At 53.1% G+C, this 23,520-nt stretch overlaps 2 protein-coding genes across 6 annotated transcripts in view; one reads left to right on the forward strand and one right to left on the reverse strand.

Moving 5' to 3' along the window:
* The window catches only part of TMCC2 (transmembrane and coiled-coil domain family 2), a 36,886-nt gene extending 32,356 nt beyond the window's left edge, over positions 1-4,530 (forward strand). For all 5 annotated transcript variants that reach the window (XM_060129513.1, XM_060129517.1, XM_060129529.1 and 2 more), the window contains 3 exons: positions 532-1,472; positions 2,683-2,818; positions 3,080-4,530. In XM_060129513.1, the coding sequence (XP_059985496.1) occupies positions 532-1,472; positions 2,683-2,818; positions 3,080-3,391 (1,389 nt within the window). In that variant the 3' untranslated portion in view covers positions 3,392-4,530. The remainder of the gene's footprint in view (positions 1-531; positions 1,473-2,682; positions 2,819-3,079) is intronic.
* A 16,870-nt stretch (positions 4,531-21,400) lies between these two features.
* LOC132515744 (large ribosomal subunit protein bL32m-like) lies at positions 21,401-21,992 on the reverse strand. The gene has a single exon (XM_060142096.1). It carries the CDS (start codon positions 21,990-21,992, stop codon positions 21,426-21,428), a length of 567 nt encoding a protein of 188 aa, XP_059998079.1. The 3' UTR covers positions 21,401-21,425.
* Between the last annotated feature and the right edge of the window lie 1,528 nt (positions 21,993-23,520).

Consider the following 23,520-nt stretch of genomic DNA (forward strand, 5'->3'; position numbering starts at 1 on the left):
GCCTGCATGGGGCCCAGGTGTAGGCTCTGGTCAGCTCTGAGGGAGAGGCCTGCTCCAGGCAGGAGCCTTATGGAGGGCTGAGTCCAGAGGGACAGCGTGTCTCATCCCCGAGAAATAACCCCGTGACTGCAGTGAAGCCTCAGACCTGCTTGGTCCATGTGATGGGGCAAAAAGAGTTCTGGGCTGCCAGTTCTGTCTTCCTGAAGCTGTTTGTCCCTGAGCAACTTGCTTGAACTCTCTGGGCCAAAGGAGGAGCAGGTCTGCCTAGACTGCATTTTAGGGTTGTTGTGGGGATTGGGTAAATAGCAGATGTGCAAGCCCTTCCTAAATGGCAGCTGTGAGGGAATACTGTTGTCATTGCCATTATCCTTTCGGACTCTTTCCTTAAAGTTTCCTGTTCATCCCGCATCCATTTTCCAGGCAGTGAAAACCAAGTCCAGAGTTGTCCAGGGACACACGAGAGACCCCTGTGGGCCCCCTCCCTTGGTTTCCTGATTGACTTACGCTTCTTCTGCTTGCCTTCTTCCCCAGGTCGACAAGGGGGACCTCGCGGCCCTGAGCCTCCCTGGCGGCCCTGGCCACGGTGACGCCGATGGCCCCATCAGCCTGGACGTGCCGGACGGGGCCCCGGACCCCCAGCGGACCAAGGCCGCCATCGACCACCTGCACCAGAAGATCCTGAAGATCACAGAGCAGATCAAGATCGAGCAGGAGGCGCGGGACGACAATGTGGCAGAGTACCTGAAGCTGGCCAACAACGCGGACAAGCAGCAGGTGTCCCGCATCAAGCAGGTGTTCGAGAAGAAGAACCAGAAGTCGGCCCAGACCATCGCCCAGCTGCACAAGAAGCTGGAGCACTACCGCCGGCGCCTGAAGGAGATCGAGCAGAACGGGCCGTCGCGGCAGCCCAAGGATGTGCTGCGGGACATGCAGCAGGGCCTGAAGGACGTGGGCGCCAACATGCGCGCCGGCATCAGCGGCTTTGGGGGTGGCGTGGTGGAGGGCGTGAAGGGCAGCCTCTCCGGCCTCTCACAGGCCACCCACACCGCCGTGGTGTCCAAGCCCCGGGAGTTCGCCAGCCTCATCCGGAACAAGTTTGGCAGCGCTGACAACATCGCCCACCTGAAGGACCCTCTGGACGACGGGCCCCCCGAGGAGGCGGCCCGGGCGCTGAGCGGCAGTGCCACGCTTGTGTCCAGCCCCAAGTACGGCAGCGACGATGAGTGCTCCAGCGCTAGCGCCAGCTCGGCTGGGGCGGGCAGCAACTCAGGGGCTGGGCCCGCTGCGGCGCTGGGGAGCCCCAAGTCGAACATGCTGTACGGCGCCCCCGGAAACATGGATGCCGTGCTGGAAGAGCTGCGGGAGATCAAGGAGGGCCAGTCCCACCTGGAGGACTCGATGGAGGACCTGAAGGCTCAGCTGCAGAGGGACTACACCTACATGACCCAGTGCCTGCAGGAGGAGCGCTACAGGTGTGTGCCGCCCGGCCCAGCCCTGGGGAGAGGGGCCGAGCACCGGCTTTCAGACTTGGTGGTAGCAGCAGACGGGGGAGCATCTAGAAGGGTCCTGGGCTGCTGGAAGGGGCCAGGAAGAGGCTCTGAGGACCCTTCCACCAGCTTCCAGGGCAGCTGGAAGTTAGGATTATGGGGCCTGTGGAAGGAAGGCTCTGCCCGTCTCAGGAGCTTTGAGCATCCCTACTTGATGATCACATGGTTGTTGTACAAAAGGGGAAACCGAGGCAGGAGCCAGCTACATGGCCTTTTATCTGGAGAGAGTCTGGCTAAGAGCGCTGACTCTGGAGCCAGGTTACCTGGGTTCAGATCCCAGCTCTACTCTTTACCCTTTACCTTGAACAAAGTTCTTAATACTCTTTGTACCCGGTGTCCTCATCTGTGAAGTGGGAATAACGTGAAGCCCTGTTCACAGGGTTTGTGAGGGTTGAGTCCAAACCTGTAAAGTCACCGTATGTAGGTGTCTGGCATGGTCCATGTGATCGTTCAGCCGGGGCTCCCGAGTCAGCCTGTCCCCTCCTTCCCTTCTGTCGGCTCTGCTTTTGCTCTGCGCCTCTCGTGTGCCATTTGGCACCTGCTCCTTGGGAGTCTTCGGGATCTTTTCTTTAGTTAGCACCTTTTCTTCTTTATATATGTGAAGAAGGTTTGGCAAATTGAGGGGGAAACCTGCCTGAAAGCTAACTACCCCCCCCCCGCCCGCCATAGTAGTCATCTTCTATATTTTGTGCCTTCAGAGCAGGGATTGTGTCTCTATATCCCTGGGTCCCTGGTACCCAGGAGAGCCTATTAGCCCAGGGCTTAAGGGTTGAGGTTGTTGAAGTTAGTCAATCCCTGACTCCTCCATTCATGAGCTCTGTGATCTCAGGCAAGTTCCTCAACCTCTCTATGCCTCAGTCTTCTCGTCTGTAAAATGGGGATGACACTAGGACTTATCTTGAAGGTTTGTGGAGGAGGATCCTATGGGATAATGTGGCTGAAGTGCCTAGCCCAGGGCCTGCATATAAGAAGTGCTGTGTACATAGTAGCTTTCATTGTGGTTGCTGTTAAAATTGGACAGGGCTGGACACCTGGGGTGGGTTGAGTCATTGTTGAGAATGAGTGAAATTGATCCTGGGGAGAGACAAGGGGCTTGGGGAGCTGGGACTGGTGTCATACCTTCTCCCTCCGCCAGGTATGAGCGGCTGGAGGAGCAGCTCAACGACCTGACCGAGCTTCACCAGAATGAGATGACCAACCTGAAGCAGGAGCTGGCCAGCATGGAGGAGAAGGTGGCCTACCAGTCCTACGAAAGGGCCCGGGACATCCAGGTACAGCAGCCTCAAGAGGAATCCGGGAGTGGGCTGGTTCCGCCGCTTCCCCTTAATCAAGACTTCCACTTCCCACCGTCCTCCCCAGGTAGTCATCATTAAAGGACTCGGGCCCCTAGCTGCAGCTGATCACTCTCTACCCTGCCTGGCCTTCGGAGGGGGCACCCTGTGCATTGTCACCTCCTCGGAGGGGCAGGTAGGGTTTAGGCTGGGGGTCTGCCCGCCCCGAGCTCCAATGCACCCACCCCTGTGTCCCTGCAGGAGGCTGTGGAGTCTTGCCTGACCCGGGTCACCAAGCTGGAGCTGCAGCAGCAACAGCAGCAGGTGGTGCAGCTGGAGGGCGTGGAGAACGCCAACGCACGGGCGCTGCTGGGCAAGTTCATCAACGTGATCCTGGCGCTCATGGCCGTGCTGCTGGTGTTCGTGTCCACTCTCGCCAACTTCATCACACCACTCATGAAGACCCGCCTGCGCATCACCAGCACTGCCCTCCTGGTCCTCGTCCTCTTCCTCCTCTGGAAGCACTGGGACTCCCTCACCTACCTCCTGCAGCACGTGCTACTGCCCAGCTGAGCGGCCGGCCTGTCCCGACCCCGTGCTCTCCCCAGCCCCCAGCTGGCCATGCTTCTCCGGGGGAACCCTGGGACTCCCGAGTCCTTGGACTTCATCATGTGTCCAGTTTGGCCTCCTGCCCAAACTGTCCATTCCAGCAACTTCTGCCCCCTTCTCTGTCCTTGCTTCTTCTGTCCAGTGCCTCCTCCCTGTTGGCCTGAAGGGAGCCGTCAGTGTAGCCCTGGCTGGAGGCGGTGGGGGCGTCGGTGGCCAAATGGAGCAGAGGACACCCGGATGGACTGTTCTGATTATTTACAGTCACACAAGGGCTCCTCCCAGCTGACGCAGATGCCATGGGTCAGGAAGGCCAATGAGAAGAGGGGCGGGAGAGGGCCATGCCTCGGCTTTCCTGGGGAAGAGCCCATGCTTCAGGCAGCTCCGGCTCCCTCTTTGTGGAGATGGTCAGAATGAAGGCAAGAGTTTCAGGAAGGAAGCTCCCCAGCTCACCCCTCCCTCCTCCAGAGCTGGGTTGAGGCTGGGTTCTGGACTGGGCCCTTCTGGGATCTGAAGGATGCAGGCTCTGGAGGCCAGTTAGGTGTGGCTTTGGATTTGTGTGTTCCCTGTTATCCTTTCTGCCTGTCCCTGGATCTGCTCTTTTCAGGGAAAGAGGCCCCAGGGGTCCCAAGCTCTTAGGGTTCTGTTTATTTATTTATTTATTGGTTCCTTTGTCCCTTATTCCCCTGAGCTCCAGGGAGAGGTCCCACCCCCGCCCCCCTCTCCGGTCCTCTCTCTGAAGCCAGGGCTGCTGCTTGGCTGTCGGGCACTTCCATGCCATTTAGATCTGGAGCCTCCTGGCTGGGGGAAGTGGGGCAGAGCCGCCCAGCCCCACTCTCCCAAGCGGCGCCTCAGCCTCTTTTATATGTCTGTTTATTCCGTATGTGTGTATCTGTGTGGGGGAGGTTGTCTGTTGCTTTCTTTTTTTTAAGGCTCTGGAGTGTTGTGTATGGTTTCTCTTCACATCCCAGCCTCCCCAAGGGCACTTCCAAGAAGAGAGGGGATTTCTCAGAAAAGGAGAGAGAAATCCCCTGGAACAGGGGAGGGCAGTGCCTGCCAGCTGTTGTGGACCTTCCCGAGAAATAAATATCCTCTAAATTTTCAAACCATCCCGTCTAGCGTTGGTTGATTAGGCTGTTTCCATGGAAACCACCGAGTCTCTCCCAACACTCAAGCATTCTGGGTAACACAGACTGGGCCTCACCTATTGGCCTGTGGCCTTCATCCTCCAGGATCTGACATTGAACAAAGTGTCATCCACCCTTCCCATTTGCTTTCCACAGCCAAAGCTCTGGCCTGGGTGATAGGGAGGTGAGATGATGTCCACCCCATCCAGCCTCCCTGGAGTGCTTTCTAGGAGGAGGGAAATTGGGAGAGATTTCCTTAGTTTGGAGAACATAAGCAGCTGGAGGCCTCGATGACAGCAGTCATGCCCAGGTATGGCCACAGGAGGGCAGCAGAGTCCTTATTCAGCACTTTCTTAGGGTTCAGCTCCAAAGACTAGCATCTGTTGGCGTTAGCTTGGCCTTTCAATTCTGTCCAGCCAGAGCAGAGATCACCTGCCTTGAGCATAGAGGCCCTCAGTGTCTGCTCTGTGACTGTATTTCCCACCTCTGACAGTTAAGGGCACCCACAGAAGGCACTGGATTCCCAGCAGGAACCCTGTGGGAGCTCAGTTGGCCCACCTGAGTCTCCCTACTGCGAGGAGATGCCCCCAGTTCGTGAAAGCAGGAGGGCTGTAGGGAAAGCACCTACCCCAGAGCCCTGGCCCATAATTAGCGCACCTGTGGCCAATTCCCATCTTTCTGGGCCTCAGTTTCTACATCTGTAATATGGATGGATGCAGTAGCTGCTAATTTCAAAAGGCTCTGACATTCTGTGGTTCTGTAGGTCTGAGAAGTCAATACACAGATACACAGATGTATCCGTGACCTTGGGCTTTAGGGGACTTAGGCGTCGGGGACTGTGCCCTTAACTGGATCAGAGAGGGTGCTGCGCTGGCGCTGGCAGGAGGGCAGCACTGATGGTTCATCTTCACCCTCTATAACCGGGTAGGAGTTTCACCAGGTGACCTTACAGGGCCTTCCAACAATGTCACTCCTGGGCCCTGCACCCCCCATTTCTTCCAACCACATGCACACCTCCCTTGGGGGCCATGGGCTCTGGGCCAGGAGCCCACATTCCTGGGCCCCAGGTGGGGGTGGCTGCTCCAGGCTGCAGACATTTCCCACATTCCTCCCCAAGGTCAGGTGCCTTCCCTGCATGGGTTCTTAAATGTCACTGCCAGCCACAGTCCACACTGAAAGGGAGGAGGGAAGAGGGAGGCTGGGGCGTGACATTCTCAGCTGATCCTGAGGCTGCAAAGTAAACAGCCCTAGGAGAGGGGAACATCAGCCCCACCTCCACCCCCACCCCCGGCTACAGAGCCATCTTCTGCAAAAAAGGACGGAACAGGCAGACCCTATATTTGCCTCTTTGTGACAAGGGGCTTCTCGCTAAGCCCAGGCCCCGACTAGGAGTTGGGTTTCATTCCTCTGACAGTCACTGCCCTTCCTTGTTCATGTCTGAGCCTCTCTCCACTCTGTAAAAATGGGACAAATTGCTCCAATCTGGACCTGCCTGCCTCTCCCGCCAGGGGTCACAGGGTGAGACATTGAGTCAGGGTGGCCTCTGCAGGGGACCACCCTCCTTTAGACTGCAGGACCAACGGGCAGGCTTTCTCCCCGGGGGTCCGTCCTGCAGGTCCCAGCCCCACACCTGGGGTTCACAGGGCCCGGCCAGGCCAGCACCCTCCCGCAGCCTCAGTGGCCCAGGCTGGGGGCAGCTGAGAACTCATCTCTGCTTGGACTTGGTGCGGTAGTGCTCCAGCAGCATTTGGCGGGCAGCTGGCTGGCCTGGAGACGGCATATTTGCTGTGCCATGTTTGCTGTGCCCGTGCAGAGCTGGTGCTCCCTGCCAGCCTCGTGGAAACGGTGGCGCTGCAGCAGGTGCAGCCTGGGCCCACACCAAAGCCTTCTGACGGCACGGGGCAGAGGGCAGTGACCTGACCCCCGCCACTCCAGGTGACTCAAGGTGATTCTGGGGGGAAGGGGAGGGAAAGGAGGAAAGACCTGGGGCCACAGGGTGGGAGAGGAGGGGAGCTTTAGCCGGGATGCCTGGATGGATCCACGTGGCAGGTCCCCCGTCAGTGACGGCGCCCTTAAGTGAGGTCAAGTTTCCAATGTAAGAGCCTGGACTTTGGAGCCTGCAGCTCTGGGCTCCAGTCCCAGCGCTGTCACCCACTTCAGACAAGGTTCCAGTCTCAGATTAGCCTCCTCCTCTGCCCATAGGAAAGCAAATGGCATCTGGCTCACAGGTTTGGGGTGCAGGAGAGAGGACATTCTGCGTGTCACACCTTAGCCTGGCGCCTAGAACCTAATAAGGGACTAACCAAGGCAAGTTATGACTCCTCCCCCTTCCTGAAGCCAAGGGGATGTTCAAGTGCAGAACTGCTCAGAGACGTCTAAGGCAGACCCTACAGAAACAAGCAAGGCTGAGGGCGACTGAGGAGGTCTTGGCCTCCAACTCCTGACGGCTCAGTAGAGGCCCTCACAGCTCCCCTTCCCTGCGAGCTGAGAGCCTGCTTATTCCAGACACCTTTCCTCTAGGACTTGCAGACAAAGCCGGCCCAGTCCCAGGGAGTCAGGCCCCAGCTTGAGACAGGACTGGATGAGGCCTGCCTGGCCCAGGCTGGCTGCCTCCACCCGGGTCCTGTGAGTATATCAGTGCTTGGGGCCCAGCCTCCTCCAGACCACGGGCCCAGGTGTGTGCTCAGGAATCGGCATCAGGAGGCCCAGGTTTGGGTGGAGGCTCAGCCACTCAGCGCTGGCTGTGGGGTTGCAGGCTCGCGTCTCCTCGTCGAGATAAGGATGCCTGGGCTGCCCAAGTGGCAGGGCATTCGTGAGGCTCAGAGGAGATGTCAGATATGGGTGCCTGCACCCCAGGTTCCCAGATCTCTCTCCCTAAGGGAGACAAATGTCAGGCTGCTGCTGGGCCATCTGGGGTCCCCACAGAGGGCTCTGAGCTGCTCGGGGCCAAGCCTGGGGCAGGGCTTGAGAGAGTGGCTGGCAGTGGCCCCTCAGGCTGAACGGTTGTAGCCAACCCCCCAGTGGAGCTGGAAGGAGGAGGCTCGGCCTCCACCAGACGTGCTGGGACAGAGGTGGAGAGGGAGGGAAGGCTGGGACTTGCCCCAGCACATCCAGACCTGTCAGCAGGACCTGAGTCACCCAGCTAGAAGGACAGTCTAGGTTGGTGACGGCGGTACTGCTTCCCACACTCGGGTCCTCCCAGAAGAGCCCTCCCTCCCCGGTAGCTGATCCAAAGTCTAGCTCAAGATGAGGGGCCCAGGGGTGCTCGATAGACCACCTTGGCCATGCCCCTGCCCCCAGGCAGCCACCCACCAAGTTGGCTCTGCTTCCAAAAGCACCCGGAGGAGATTCCACAAGCTCTGGGTGCCTGGACCCTGCTGCCCGCCCACCTCCCAGCCTAAAGGTCCTTTGGTTGCCTTACTCTGGTTGTTCTTGTAGGGATTTCAGCTCACTGAAGAGAAGACTAAAGTAAACCCTTTAGAAGGATCTGGGTCTCCAGCTGGTTTGGGCGCTCTGATCTCTGGGCTCCTGCAGGAAGGCTGAGTTCTCTCTGTGCCACTCTCTTGGGTCCCTTTGTTCTTTTTCTACTTGAGCCCAGCCCCAAGCACCCAGAGTTGAGGTGGAGGTGAGGAGGAGAAGATTTCCCACGAAACTGGGCATTAAATAAACTCATGCAAGAGACAAGTCACCAGCACGGACCTGTTATATGTCTCTGGCTGGTCCCTTCTCCATCTTCTCAGTCAGGCAGGGCCACGCCAGGCCAAGGATGGGAAGACCTGAGCGACAGCAGCGTGGATGCCGAGGAAGGAGGGGCTGACCAGGGGTCCCGTTCCTTCCTCTCCATTTCCTTCTCTGCTGGTCTTGGAGCTCTCATCAAAGGTGGGCAGCCTGTGGTCCAGGTAGCCTGTAGCCCAAACCACTAGGCTTAGGTTCAATGAAATTCAAGAAATGCAGTTTTGAACACCTGCTCTGTGCCAGGCACGTAGACACAAAGAAAAGTAAGACATGGTCCGTGCCCTCATGGAGCTCACAGCCTAGCGGGGACACACACACACACACACACACAGCCCTCTAACAGAGGCAGGAAGAGATAAGTGCTGCAGCAGGGGACGGGGTGGGAAGTCCAGGGAGGAGAGCTCCACTCTGATAGGGACCTTTGGGGAGGCTTCTCAGAGCACTGAAGGACGGGCAACAGGCAAGAACGGAGAGTGTCCCAAGCAGATGGTTTTGGTCAGGTTCTGGGCGTGCAGGTGAGACAGAGGCATCGTTACATGGTTTGAAGGGATATGCGGTGTTTCAGGCATCAGTACTGCCCAGCCTACACCCCAGAGGGCAGGATACCTGGGGAAGGGGCTTCTAAGGCCACTCCAGTGAGAAGGAGAGGGACTTATGGGACTTATGGGGACTTATGGGACTTAAGGGACTTATGGGACTTATGGGACCCACTCCAGAACTTATGGGACTTGGGGGTTTCAGAGGGGTTGTTTGTGCTTGAAAGAGAAAGGGAAGGTGAGGGGAGTTTGGGGAGAGAAGGGAAAGGGTGAGCATTCTCCTCAGGAAGACCTGGGACCATCCGGAAGTCTAGGGACTTGGGGGCTAACACTCAACTACGCTGTGTGATACTGAGAAGGTCATGCAACCTCTCTGGGCCTTAGGGTCCCCACCTTCACACAAATGGAGAATTTAAGATGGAGAGATTGACGAGGCTAGTGAGTTTCTGGGAAATCCAGAAAGTATCTCTGTGAAGCGGACTCAAGTGCAGGCTCCCAGTGTGGTGGAGAGGCGGCTTGGTTTGGTGAGGTCTGTGAGCAGGAACGCACGCAGACAGAGGAGTCGGGACCGGTGTTCTAACCATGGGGAGTCCTCACTGCTGGATGCCCAGGTTGCGAGGACGGCATCTGGAGGTGAGTCGGAGAGCAAGGTTGGCTCCAAAGGCTCTCCTGGCCTCCCTCTCACCTTCCCCCGGAAGCAGGGCAAAAGATGAGAGAACGCCAGGGTTCTCTTCTCCACTTGGCAGCTGTGAGATTAAAAGGGAGGTGGCTTCCACGCACAGCTGTCATCTGCTCAGGTATGATTTTGAGGGTGTGGGGAGACCCCTCCTCCCTGGCCCAAAGTCATGGCAATATCAATCCCTTTTCCTATCCAAGACCTCAGAGCTAACAATGCTTTTTGTGTACATGGATTCATTTTATCTCCACCATAACCCTAGTGGGTGGCTAGAGAGGTGACATAAGACTCCGCTTACAGATAGCAAACCGAGTCTCAGAAAGATGAGGGGAACTTACTCATGGACACAGCCGGTGAATGGCTGCCCCAGGACAGACCCAGGCTTGCTGACAACGCCGCCGCAGCTGTAGCTGAAGCCTGACACCCACAGGTAGGCTAAGTGTTGCTTGTTACATGTACAAATGCAGGTGACCCTACGAGGGGTAAACCTTGAGCCATTCACACCTTAGTATGAATTCGTTTTTCCCATTGAACACTTTCTTTACTCTGCCAGAGAAAGAGAAGGTTAGGGTTTGAGAGGTTGAAGAAGAAACATTTTCAAGGAGGCAGAAAGGGAAAAACAATTTTCTACAAATTCCATTGACTTTCTATTTTTTCCCAAGGCTGAGTCCTTTGAGCCACAGAGCTTAATACCAACCCCAGAGGGAAAAGCCTAGGGAGGATCCAAAGGAGCAATTTATTCATCTGTTCATCAAACCTACATGAACATCTGTTTTATGTAAGAGATGGAGGATACTGGGGTGAACTAGACAAACTCTCTCTCTTCGAACATCTCAAAATCTATCCAGGAAGACAGACATAAAAAAATGACAATGGAGCTTGGTAACTGCTAAAACGAAGTGATGATCTAAGAAAGAGAGGCTAGCTGCTGGAGGGGAGCTGGATTAGCAAAGTTCTCTTCCCTCCATGACACATCTTTCATCACACATTTTTCGCCCGTCCCAGCACCTCATAAGCCTGACAGCCAGACAGTCCTTTCTGTCACCTCACTTAAGTACCTCTTGCTCAGCAGTGCCCAGTACCCCTGGCCATGCCCAGTGATCCCAGCCTGTGACCTCAGCAGCTAGGTAAAGGGCCGTGAGGTCTTTATGGAATCTCTGGCCAAGACTCCCATTATACATATGAGGAAACTGAGGCCCAGATAGAGGCGGTGACTTTCTCGAGATTGCTACAGTGAGGCGGTGCTGAGCCTGGGCTCTCACCTGCAGATGTGCACATCACGACAAGCACACCTGGAGGGGTTTGACCGAGGAACCGCTGCGCTCTGTACAGGGTTGGAGAAGGAAGGTAAGGTGGCTGAGGGGGAGGCAGTAGAGGAAGGTAGAGGAAGCTCTGAAGCCGGGGAGGAAAGAGAGGGCAGGGAAGAGGGCACTCGTCAGGAAGGGTTCAGATGGTGACAGGGCAGCAAACTTTCTTCTAGAGGCCAGCATCAGGAGTTCCCTGGTGGCCTAGTGTTTAGGATTCCAGGCTTTCACTGCCGCAGCCCGGGTTCAGTCAATCCCTAGTCGGGGAACTGAGATCCTGAAAGCCGCGTGGCACGGCCAAAATAAATAAATAAAGCCAGCACCGTCATGCACAGTCTGTCTTATTGAACCCTCAAAAGCCAGGCCTACTTAAAATTAAATGTAAGTTAATTAAAATTCAATAAAATTAAAAATTCATTTCCTCGGCTGCACTAGCTTCATTTCAGGAGCTACGTGTGGCTGGTGTCTGCTGTACTGGACGGCACAGACGGAACGCGTTTCCTTCATGGCAGAAGTGCTGTTCTAGACACTTTACATGTATAATCTCATTTACATAATATTTTCTGAGAGTGATTAATACATGTTTGTCGTAGAAAATTTGAGGGAACTTCAGTCACAGATGATGCCCTCCACCCACTAGTAGCATTTGACATACATCTTTCTAGCCTTTATTTTTCCTTTACAAGAAAATTCAAATAATGCACAGTCGGTGTAAAAAATGCAAACAATATGGGGGCTGGAGAGTAAAAATGTTGTCCCTCCACAGGGGAAAGCACTGTCAGCAGCTTGGCACGTGTTCCTCCTGAGTCTGAGTTTCCCTCAGCCCCACGGTCTCAGGAACACTGAGGGGCTGCTTTAACCACAGAATCTCTATTTCGCTGGCTCTGCCCTCATCCACCTTCGAGAAGACTTCCGGTCCCTCCCCTTCCACTAACCCGAAGTGCCACAGGCCCGGGACCCTCGCAGTGGCCTCTACTTTGGACCCAGAAGCCCCTCTCTCCTCTTCCCTCACCCAGCCCTGCTCCCTGCGACACCTCATCAGGGCCTGGGGAAGGGGCGCTATATCCTGTTACTTCACCCCCGTCATTTCTCCCAGCCATCCTCCAAGGCCACGGCAGAATGGCAGAGTGGTCCAGAGCACGGGCCGTGGGATCAGACAGTCACAGGTTATGTCCCAGCTCTACCACTCATCAGGATTCCCGAGATCCTGCACGATGTATCTGAGCCTCAGTTTTCTCATCTGAACGTTGGAGATAATATCTGCCTCAAACTGTTTGCTGTGAGAGTTAAATGAGATAATAGATGTAACACATTCTGCATTTCTAGATAATAATTATTGTCATTTTGCAGATGAGAAAACTGAGGCTCAGCGAGACCTAGGTACTTCTCAAGGTCCTGCTGGCAGGAGGTGGCAGGAACCAGGGTTCTAACCTATGCCTGTCTGGCTCCAAAGCCCACGTTGCTGACCCCACAGGGCCATCCCTTTCCTAACCTCGCTCCTACGCTCCAGAACACCTTCATATGGGTCGAAAAAAGCAAAGAAGCAAGGGAGGCAGCAGGAAAACTGTCAGGTGGCTCTAAACCTCAGACTTTTCCCAAGTCAGAGGCCTGCCGGGGCCAGGAGGGCAGCAGTCGCCTGCCACGCAGTCCCCCAGCTTCCCACTGCAGACTGGGCGTCCTGCTGCTTGTGTCTGCTCTCTGCAGGCCTCAGTTTCCCCATGTATATAACAACCCTGACAGTCTGTCATTTTGCACTTCTGTGACCTCCAACCGCGGAAGTCATCAGGGACCCAGAATTGACTGGAGGCAGGAGGCCAGCCCCGCCCCTCAGACCAGACCAGGCCCTGGTGAGGGGCTGACCCACAGTTACCTCACTCTCCCCAGGCTCCCCTGGGGCCCTGAGATGGGGCGTGGTGCTCGACAGGCCTGCTGGGTGAGGGCAGGTTTGGAAGGAGGTTTAGGAAGGGTGTGGCAGGGAGGGTGCGCCTGGCAGGCTCAGGTGAGGTCACTAGAGAGGGGGCACGCCTGCCAGCCTCCTCAGCTGTGTCAGACAGGGCCGGGCAGCTTCCGCCTCAGACCACGTCTCTGGGCTCCTCTGTGGGACCCCCATCCATCGTGAAGTGTGAGTGGAGGTGGACAAACTCCCCTCAACATCCATCCAAGGCCAGCTCACGGGACCTGCCCTGCTGGGTGGTGGGCCAGGAGGGCCCTGAGAGCTGTGAGGACAGGAGTGGGAAACCTGTGTGCAAGCTGTGTGCAAGACAGCAGGGGCCATGGAGGAAGGGGTTTGACCACAGTTGATCAAGGCAGTCAGAGAAGACTCCTTTGTGAAAGCAGGCAGAGGCCACAGGGGCCCAGATCTGGCTTGCTGTTCCCTGCCCTGCCCCTTTTCCCCTCTACAAGACGACACCCATTCTCCCTGAGTCCCAGGGGAGGAATGGTCATTGTCTCTTCTTCCTCTTCTTCTGGGATAGAGCTTAGAAGCTGCAATTTATTCCCTTCCAAAAGACCAAATATGTGGGGTAGGGGGGAGTTCCAGTCCATCCACTCCATGAAGCTCACTGTTAGAAAGTATTTCCTTTTACTAAGTTACTATCTGCCTCCCTATAGAATCCACTAGAGAGCATGTCAAGAATTTAATGTCCACTCCCACTCTCCATCTACTCTGTAATTCTTTGCTCTGAGCCAAATACCCTCAGTTCTTTTAGTCATTCCTCCTAAGACTGGTTTCAAGACATTTTGACAGCTTGGCCTGTGTCCCCTGGAAATATTTCCATTTATCTGCATTCTTATAGTAACATGGTATATAGAATGGGACTTGGCCTTCCAGTCCAAATCAGGCCAACATAGAGAATAGTACAGAGCAATCGCCTCCTAGACTTTGGCATGATATAGATCCCATGAGCTCTATTTTCTTGCTGGCCTGCATAGAACTTGGGCTCAGCAAACACCTCCTTGGCGATTTTGGACTCATGTGGCTGTTTAGACATGTCCTTGTTGGGTGGGTACACATAGGTCACTCAGCCTGCATGACTGTTGCCTCCAATGATTCGGAGGCCCCTCGGCCTTCCTGGGTCGGGGTTCCCTGGCAGATGACCCCCAGGGATGAAGCCCAAGGCTCAGGCAGTGGCTCTCAACAGGTCTTCACTTGTCCACTCTCTTGAGGGTCTGATGAAAAGCTCTGTATCATCTTTCCAGAAAATGTACCTTCTCAAAAAACCTACAAATGCCACCAGGACTCCCTGCAGAACATTGGGACCCCAGGTTAGGAATCCCCATGTGGAAGATGATGCCTGAAAAGTAAACTCTGAGACAGCCTCCCTGTTCTAACCATGGGGGGCTCTGGACTCCCACAAAGTAACAGCCTTTCACACCAGTGCTGTGCTTTACAGCTCACAAAGTGTGTTCACACATATTGCCTCGGACAGACCCTAGAGTACAGATTATACTTGAACAAATAGGAGGTCAACGTCCACTGACTTGCCCAAGGTCACACAGCCAATCTGGGCAGAGCCAACACTCTCCTTCTCACATGGGGCCTCAGAGGAGCCAACACAGTCTGTCTGACGGTGGGGAAGGCACAACAGAGAAACGGCTGCACTTGGCTGCAGGGGAAATTGGTCCTGACCGCTCCTGACCGTGCCCAGCGGGCTCCTGCTGCAGCTCCAGAGAGACACACCCCGCCTGTCCCCGTGCTGAGCTGTGCTGCTAACAGCCTCCCTCCTGGCACAGCAGTGAGGGGCCAAGCTACCAGGCTGCAGCTTGTGAGAGAGGAGAGACAAGGGCAGAAACCAGGCCTGGATCCTGAACCCCAGGAACCCGGGGGACAGAGAAAGAGCCCCTGGACCTGCCTCTCCCTACAGAGCAGACACCTTACTTGGCAGGAGCATATCCGAGGATAAAATGGGGCTGGAGAGGGGGTGGCAGTTGGGATATGGAGCACAACTGAGTGAATGAGGTTTACATACAGGCACCAGACTTGACTGTCTGAAGTCAGTGTTTAAGTTTTCAAGGAATTCTTGCTCCTTAAAAACCCCTCTACTTGACCCAGAAAACTCAGCCTGCAACACGCAGCTCACTCCCTCCATGAAGCTTTCCCCAGTGTCCTGTGTAATGACGGTGCCCCTAGCAGGCTGGAGCTCTGGACTCGACATCCCACCCTGGTCCCTGGCAATAGGGGCTCAATCCATGTTTGTTCAGTAAGCGCTAGACACCAGAAATGAGACTGTCTTTTGTCTCTACCTGTTCTGTCACTTCGAACTGTGTCCCAAACCTCCATGGTCAACGAAGGCCAGCCTGCCTCATACACACACTCGCCCACTTTAACTGGAAGCCAGTAATGGCCTTTAGGAACCCTCTCAAGAAGCATCTAACAGGTTTTCCCAGGCTGGGATGGGCTGAGGGAGAAGGTTCAAGACAGAAAACTGTCATTTTTATGTCTTTCCCCAAACTGGGTTATTTTCCTTTGCTCCAAACAGCTGGCGGAGATGTGTGCGCAGAGAAAGGGTCTGGAACTTGGAGTGTCGCTCTGCAGGCATCTGGGTGGTTCTCCACCCTCAGCTGGTTTGCAGCCCGGGCTGGGGCTGGGGGTTGCTAAAGGGAGGGGCCTGGCTTGCAGTGGGTGGGTTGCTGCTCGGGCCTTTGATCATTAACCCTTATCAAAAAGAATTCATGAATTTGTGTTGGTTTTATGCCTCTGTCTCCTCCACCGGACTCTGGAGGGTGGGAACCACATTTATTCAATTCAGAATCCTCAGGGATGGGTACAATGCCAAGTATAGAGTAATGCTAAATACATGTTGAAGGCAAAAAAATAAAATAATTTTTTAAAAAAGCACCAAAACCTCCCTGCTAGTCTTATTTCTGGGGCACCCCTGCCTCTCTTAAAGGAAAGAGCTTCTTAGAGCTTCCCTATGCTGATGGGAGGAGGGGCCTGTCACTGGCCTCCATTCTAGCTGGAGGTGTGGGCCCTTCTCCCCTGGGCTGCTCCTAAGACTAATTCTTTGTCTCTGTTATTTATAGCCCCAAATGTGTGTCTTAGGTTTCCTGCCACCTGGCCTGACGGCCCAACCGCCCCAGCTATATCTCTGCACAGCCCCAACCAGACATGGAGATTCACCCCGGCTTCCTGATAGCTCTCACCCCTATGGCAACCACAACTATTTTTAGCAGAGCTCAGGGGCAGCCGAATGACCTCACTGCCTCATGTTTTTGACATCCTTCAGAGACCTCAGTCCTCCCAACGTTGGGTTTCACTTTCCACTGCTTTTGCTAATCCTCCAGCTGCCTGGGTTTCTTGTAGTGAGTCTTGGGCCCAGCTCAGGGAAGACCCTTTGTCCCCGCCCCACCTCCTGGCTGTAACCCCTAGCCCTAAGCATTTAGGGCCCTCAGAACCATTCGTTTTTCTCAAAGCTGTCAGAAATTCTCCATCCTTTCCTGGGTCAGAATCCCAACATCTGACTCAAGTTCTCAGTCTAACCTAAATCTTTCCCGCTGTCAGGGTTGCCAGATTTAGCAAATAAAAATACAGAATACCCAGTTAAATTTGAATTTCACATAAACAACAAATAATTTTTTAGTTCAGCATGTTTTAGGTAATATTACACTAAAAAATTATTCGTTGTATATGTGAAATTCAAATTTAACTGGGAATCCTGCATTTTATCTGGCAACCCTACCTGCTGTATTCCTTCTCAGTAGAGCAGCAGTTATTAAATGTTTTGGTCTCAGGATCCCTTTATACTCTAAAAACTTATTGAGGACACTCAAAGAGCATTTATGTGGGTGAACTGGCATTTATCATATTAGAAATTAAAACATAAATTAAAAAATATTTATTAATTTATTTTAAAATAAGTTTTAAAAAGTGACAGTAATAACTCATTACACATTTACATATATAAAACATTTTTACAAAAACTTGCTATATTTTCCAAAACAAACAAACAAAAAATAGTGAGAAGAGTGGCATTGTTCTACATGTTTTGCAAATGTTTTTAATATTTGGCTTAATGAAAAAGAGACAGATTCTTTTCTTTAAAATTAAAAAATTTAATTGTGGTAACAAAATACATAACATAAAATTTACCATCCGAACTGTTTTAAGTGTGTAGTTTGATTGTATTAAGTATGTTCACATTGCCGTGCAGAGTTGGATTCTTATGTCTCCTTCAGCATCCGGTCTGTTATAATATCACACACCATGAAGCTTCTGGAAAATTCCACTGTGCACTCATGAGAGAATGAAAGTAAAAAGGCAAATGATGTTTTCATATTATGATGAAAACAGTGTTGACCTTGTTTTCGTCTGAAAGGACTTGGGGAACCCCCAGGGGTCCCTGACCACACTTTGAGAGCTGGTGCTCTAGAGCAACACCAGAGACTTCAGTGCTGACCGGTAGCAGCAGCCTTGCCCCTGACATTGATTTGGGGTGGGTGTATGACACACTGCACACATAATCTAATGTGACTCCAAGCTGGTTCTTATTTCCGAGATAGGTAGTGGGGGTGGGAGGAGGCTGAGGCCGGATCTCGTCTAGTGCCTTAGCAGGGATGGAAAGAAATGGGTCTAGAAAGACTCGGACCCAAGGGCCCTAGGGGTGGCACACAAGTTATGAAGTGGACCAAGCTGACTCAGAGAGAGAGTTACAATTCTGCCTCATCTTGAGGCTCTGAGAGGCTCTAAAGAAGGCAAACTCCTCCAGGCAGCGAGAAAAGAATGGATGGGCTGCTGGGGACAGGGTCAAAGAACCAGTGTGCTCGCTGCCCCAACCGGCCCCAGCCATAGCTGGCAAGGAGGGAGCTAACCACCTTACTCCCCCGTCCCTCCCTGGTGTTCATCTGCTCGTTCTGACCCTCTCTCTCATTTCCTGCCACGGCTAGTGGTTGTGAGGAAGGACAGCTGGGCCCTCGCATTTCAACTGAGTGGACGCAAGTGAGACCCTGCCTTGGGGCCTAGACACCTAGAGACTTTAGTTAGTGGGGGGCTTATTCATTTACTGACCAATCTAGTGACAAAAGAGTGGGGACCCAAAACAGCCAGTGGTCCATCCCTCATCCACACAAGTGGTCCTATTACTACCAAGTCCAATAGAACATGAGCATACTACACATGTTTTGTACCAGACATACACCCTTAGCACACGCACCTCTGGGCTGTTCACGATCATCCTGTAGATGTTATTTTATAGCTTCAACTTTATTATATACAAATTCCTTGAGGGAGGGAACCATGCCTTTATTCCTCCCGTATTTTCCACAGCACCTAGAACAAAGTAAGGTCTCCATACACATTGATGGGTTTATTAGGGGATGGCTTTTCACTGATTCAACTATCAGATTCCCATTTCTAAGGCGCTGGGGCCAGGAGAGCAGGTGGAGGCCCTTTATTAAACACTTATTGAGTACCTTCTCCCACTCCTTAGTTTCTTCGGGGAGGTGTTGCTTACAAAGCACATTGATGAGTCATCCAGTTTAATCCTTGGGGAAACAGGACTGGTGTGAGTGTACTGTGAAAGGGGCTCTCTAAGTGACTGCCCTGTGTTCTGCCTAAAGGAGGAATGTGCTAAGCCAGGAGCTTGTCTCTGGGGCAACAAATACATGTATGGGATGTCCTCCAGAGCTGTACGGGGGAAGCGCGTCCTGAGCACGGCCACCTGGTGCGTCCTGGCTGAGAGGCTGGTACTCCACGAAGACCCTTCATGGCCACAGCGTTCCCTGCCCAGCTCCTGTGCTGCCCGAGTAACCGTCCCACTGAGTCTCGGCTTCCCCTCGTGTGAAATGGCCAACAGACGGCGAACGTGCTCATCAGCAAACCCGAGTGTCTGGTGGGTTTCACAGCAGTCCTATTTTTCATTATGAATCAACAAATTGGCATTCTGGCTGTGTCTGTTCGTCTCCTGGAGGTTTGTGAGTCTGCCCCCTAGTCTCCTGGGCCTGTTGCAAGCAAGGTTTCTGAGGAGTCACGGGAGGCCCAGACCCTGAATTGTGAAAGGATCTCAAGGGAGACCTGGCCACTGTGTGAGGTTCTGAGGAGGAGACAGCCAGCTCTCCCCAGGTGCCACCTGGCCCATGGCTTTTCCATTCACAGAGAACTGAGCACTGGGCTGGGAGGCAGAGCAAGCCAGGGGTCCCTTAATAGAGGGGGGGCTCCATGCCAGCGGCTGGTCTGCTACCAACCAGGGGCCCACCTGCTTGATGGGCACAGCCAAGGATCAGGAAGACACTGCAGGCCAGGCTGGAGGGTGATTCAGAATGCAGCCAGGGAACTTTAAAAAGTCACAGCACCCTTTCCCCGGGGTCTGGGTGAGGCATGTGGTCAGCCCTGCTGGGATAGCTGAGAGCCTGTGCTGTCCAGAGCCCGGGTCAGCACCGCCTGGAGCTGCATTCTCCTAGGAGGGGAAAGCAGTGAGGAGTAGGGAGGGGGTGGTGTTGGCTGGGCCCTCGTTTCCGCCCGGAAATGGGATTTTGGCCTCTTGGGCTGGGAAAATCCTGGCCCGCACTGTCTATCAGGGAAGCTGAGTCAGTCTCCTATCTCCTAAAAAACTGCTGTTTCTAGAATTTCATTGGTCAGTACCTCTCCCAACGCCTTCCTTTTCTCTGGGGAATTCCTTTGGGGGCGGGGGACAGTGGGGAGAAATTGGCTCTTTCCTAGAGACTGAGACCTGAAATCAGAGTTTTTGCCCATTTTTGGACTTAAAGCCCCCCTCCCCAACCCTAGGATGACTCATTCTCCCAACATGACCTAAATGCCCCCAGAGGGGAAAAGGTGAAATTGAGAAGGTGGGATTAGCTGGGGGAGAGGACTGGTGCCTGGAGTGAGGAGGGAAGAGCCTGAAAAGCATGGGGAATTCTTCCGAGAAACAATCAGTGATGGGAGCATTTTAGAGCCAAAAGGAGGCAGAATAAGAGTGAGAGAGGGAGAAAGAGAAAGAGGTTTGTATCCCAGAGAGAAGCTGTGTGCCCAGTGGCATAAAATTCCTCTAAAGGCAGCAGCTCTGTAGAGGCAAGTTAAGGCTCTCACCTGGAGTCAGTTCTCAAACTTCGGTGTCATCAGAACCAATCACCAGGCCTGTTAAAAATGCAGATTCCCAGGCCCCTGTGGGCTGCGCTCAAGCTCCCCAGTGATCTGAAGCAGGAAGCTCTGAAACACAGGAAGAGAACTGGGAATCCGGGAGCCGGCTTCTTCTCTGGGGCCTGGGTTGTACAAGGCAACTCCCATCCCCTCTGCCAGTGTCAGAGGCAGAGCCCTGGCCCAAGGGTGACATTTCCCATGTTCTTATAAAACCTGTAAAAGCCTTAGAAGATGCACAGCCGTAAAGTTTCAGAGCGGGAGGGTCTTGAGAAGTCTTTTAGTACAGCCCTCTCGTACAGGAAGACTCAGTTCTACAACGGACCGTTCCTCCCCAACCCGCCCCCCAGCCTTCTCCCAAGGATGGGAGAAGCCCCGTTGTCTTCCTCAGGAGGAGAAAGCCAGTTGCAAACAGGCAGAACTGCCTCCCCAGCTCAGCAACACCCACCTCCCCCGCTGTCAAGGCTGTCAAACTTTCACCAACAACTGATCAGCTATACAAATAACTGCTTTCCTATTCAATAAAATCCTAGAACCTTTAGAACTCAGGGACTTCAGAGATCAACTAAGGTGCTTTTCCACCCAAAGCAGAAATTCTTTCCTAGCAACAACTCCTAAATCTCTATCTCCAACTCACATCTCTTTCCCAAATTCCAGACTCCTTATACCTCTCATCGCCGCTGGAGGTCGAAGTGCTCCCTAGCTTCCCCCACCCCCCTCCACCTGCCACCTTTCCCACTCAAATAGTGGATGCAACATCCCTCAAGTCCTTCAGGCCACCCCCACCCCCTGGCTATTCTCAACAAGCAGCCAGAGGAGTTAACAAAAAAAATCCTTCGTCCGATTACACCATTCCTTTTGCTCAAAACCTCCCACTGGCTCCCCATTTCGCTCAGAAAAAAACCATAACCTGTATAATGGTTCACAAGGCCCTAGGTGCTCTACTGCTCGACCCCTGCTTCCTATCTTGACCCTCTCTCTGTTACTTTCTCCTTCACTCACTCTGTTCCAGCCTCAATGGCTTTTTTTGTTTTAAAGTGCTATACAAAGGCAATTTTAATTTGCTGAAACAAACAAACAAAAAACCAAACAGAACGAACTTTTTCTTACTGCTATATCCACCATCTTAAAAAAGCGATACCCAGAATTTAAATAACCTATTTTCAGGTGTTACTTAAACAAAAGCATTTGTGTAAGTATTCTTGTAAGAAAAACCAGTGGCAAACAAAACCAGAGCCCAGACGCATAATTCTGGCTATGAATTTTAAATTAGGTTTTATTTTTCTGTCCTGAAAATTCTGTGTACTAAAACTTCATAGTGTAATAGAAACAGACACATAAATCCATTGGGCCTCTGCATAAACGAACATTTTCAGACTTTACTCCTGATGCATTCTTCAAATTACCCGCAAAAAAACTAACTGCTTATAGAGAATGCTTTAGGCTATGCTGATGATTTAAAAACAAGCACACAACCAACATAAAAACAAAGTCTTCCTCTTTTTCAGGAGAAACATCTTATGTGAAGTTATCCTCTCGAAACATGTTTGGTGTCAATTCTGGGTGAACCAGGATGGCCACTTCCGTTCTCTCTCAATGATCCTCTTACCCTGATCTTGCTCGGAGGGTGTCTCCCCCAAGTACAGCACCATGATCTCCACGGTAGGAGCCTTGAAAGTGGCTCCCTCTTGCTTCCCTATCAGTCCTCTGATTTCCGCTGTCTCTTTACACACCTTCTCATAGCAATAGCCACAGAGGACGTGTTTCTGTTTCAGGTGACCGCATTCAGGACAAACGTCTATATTGTTCTTAACTTTAATAAGCTTATGAGGGTTTCTTCTCCTACACCTGTTAACTTCAATGCTGCGTCTGTCTTTGGGAGCTGCCATCCAAAAGATGCTCTCCAAAAAACTGGAAATCTCCTTCCTTCCATTGGTATCATTTGCTGGTTCTGTAAATATAGCTGGACCTTGTACCGCTAACGCTGGTCCCCATTGAGGACTGGGAAAGCCTGGCCGGCTCTGCCGAAGTTTCCGCTGCAGTTGCTCCCAACAGTTCTGGAGGAGCCCCTGGGCTGCGGGCCACGGCGGAACCATTAGCATAGGCATGGCAGGTGCCATGTTGCTCGCCCGAAAACCTCAATGGCTGTTTTAGAACTAGCCTGACCTGCTCCCACTTAAGGCATTTCTATTGTCTGTTCCCTCCACCTGGAACACTGTTCCCCCAAATATCTATGTGGTTAGCACCTCCCTCCTTCAGGTCTTTGCACAAATGCCACCATCTCGTTGAGCCCTTCTCTGATCACCCCAATTTAAAACGTTATTCCCTGTCCCCTTCCCATTCTCCTCATATGCTTATGACCTGTTAATATACTATATAATTCACCTATTAATTATATCTATTGCGTTGTCTATCTTCCTCCACTAGAATGGAAACCCCGTAAGGGTAGAGATTTTTGTCCGTTTTGTATACAAATGTATCCCCCCAACCCCAGTCTCCTCTTAAAAATGCCCAGGCTCCTCAGCTCGCCCTTTGTCCTGGCTTCATCACAGTCCAGACATGCTCTGGCTGTCAGTGAGTCTCTGGATTCTGGCTTGCAGAGCTGAGCAGACGCTCTAGTGGGATGTGGGCACTGTGCCATGCAGGGGACTGTTGCATTGCCATTTCCCCTTCCCACCAGCCCATCAGAAGGTCCAGGGCAGCCTGACTGGGGTCTGGGGAGAAGGGAAGGGCTCCTCCTGACATGCCTGCTGTGGGGGTCTCCCCGCTCTGCACAGAGGAGCCTCGGTACTACCCAGTGAGGGGGTTTCCACTCAGGGACAGCCTGGATGGACTTGCCCCAGGAAAGGGCTGAGGCTAAGGTGAGAATTCTGACCAAGACTTTCTTGCCTGGGTTTCTGAAGGCCCTTTCCTGTCTCCCCAAGTTGCCCCCGGTGGTTGTCTGGGTTATTCACATTCCAGAAGCACTGATGTGGCACTAAATATTCCTAGGGCTTCAGCCTTCCCCCCTGGGGCCCAGAGTCATCTCTTTGAGCCTGCTTTCTGGAATGTTTTTGGTATGAAACATCCTGGCAAGTGAGGGGAAGCATCCTGGCAAGTGAGGGGAAGGAAACTCCGTGCAAATGGAATCCCCGAGCCTGGGTCTCTAGGGGCTGGAGTAATAGACATTCTCTTCCCACCCAGAGTCTCTTTCCCCAGCGGGCTTCCGCCACATCCATCCCCTCTCCTGCCCACCCCTCCCAGCCCCTGGCTTGGAAGAGGTTAAGCAAACAGACCTCAAAGAGGACAAAGATCTCAGGACCAAGTACCTCTGTGTCCCCTCCTCTTCCTAGAAATCCGCCCCGCCAGCAGTGTTAGTAGGATGGGCTGCAGGGGCTTGGCGTCCCTTCTCTCCTGTCCTGTCTCCCCACTCTAGCTTCTCCGTGTCCTCACTCACCCTTTATTTCCCAGCTCCCTTCTGGGGCTTTGGAGGTAAGGGGAAGGCATCTGGGGCAGAAGGAATTGCCATACTCCTTGTGCCTGGACGAGAGTGTGGCATGTAATAGTGTCTCAATAAGTATTTGTAGTTCCATTCACTGATATTCTCCCAACTCTCCAAACCCAATCTAGTTTAAATGAGCCCCCCCGTCGCCCACTCCGCTAAGATTT

Source organism: Lagenorhynchus albirostris, chromosome 2, assembly GCF_949774975.1.
Source record: "Lagenorhynchus albirostris chromosome 2, mLagAlb1.1, whole genome shotgun sequence".
NCBI lineage: Eukaryota > Metazoa > Chordata > Mammalia > Artiodactyla > Delphinidae > Lagenorhynchus > Lagenorhynchus albirostris.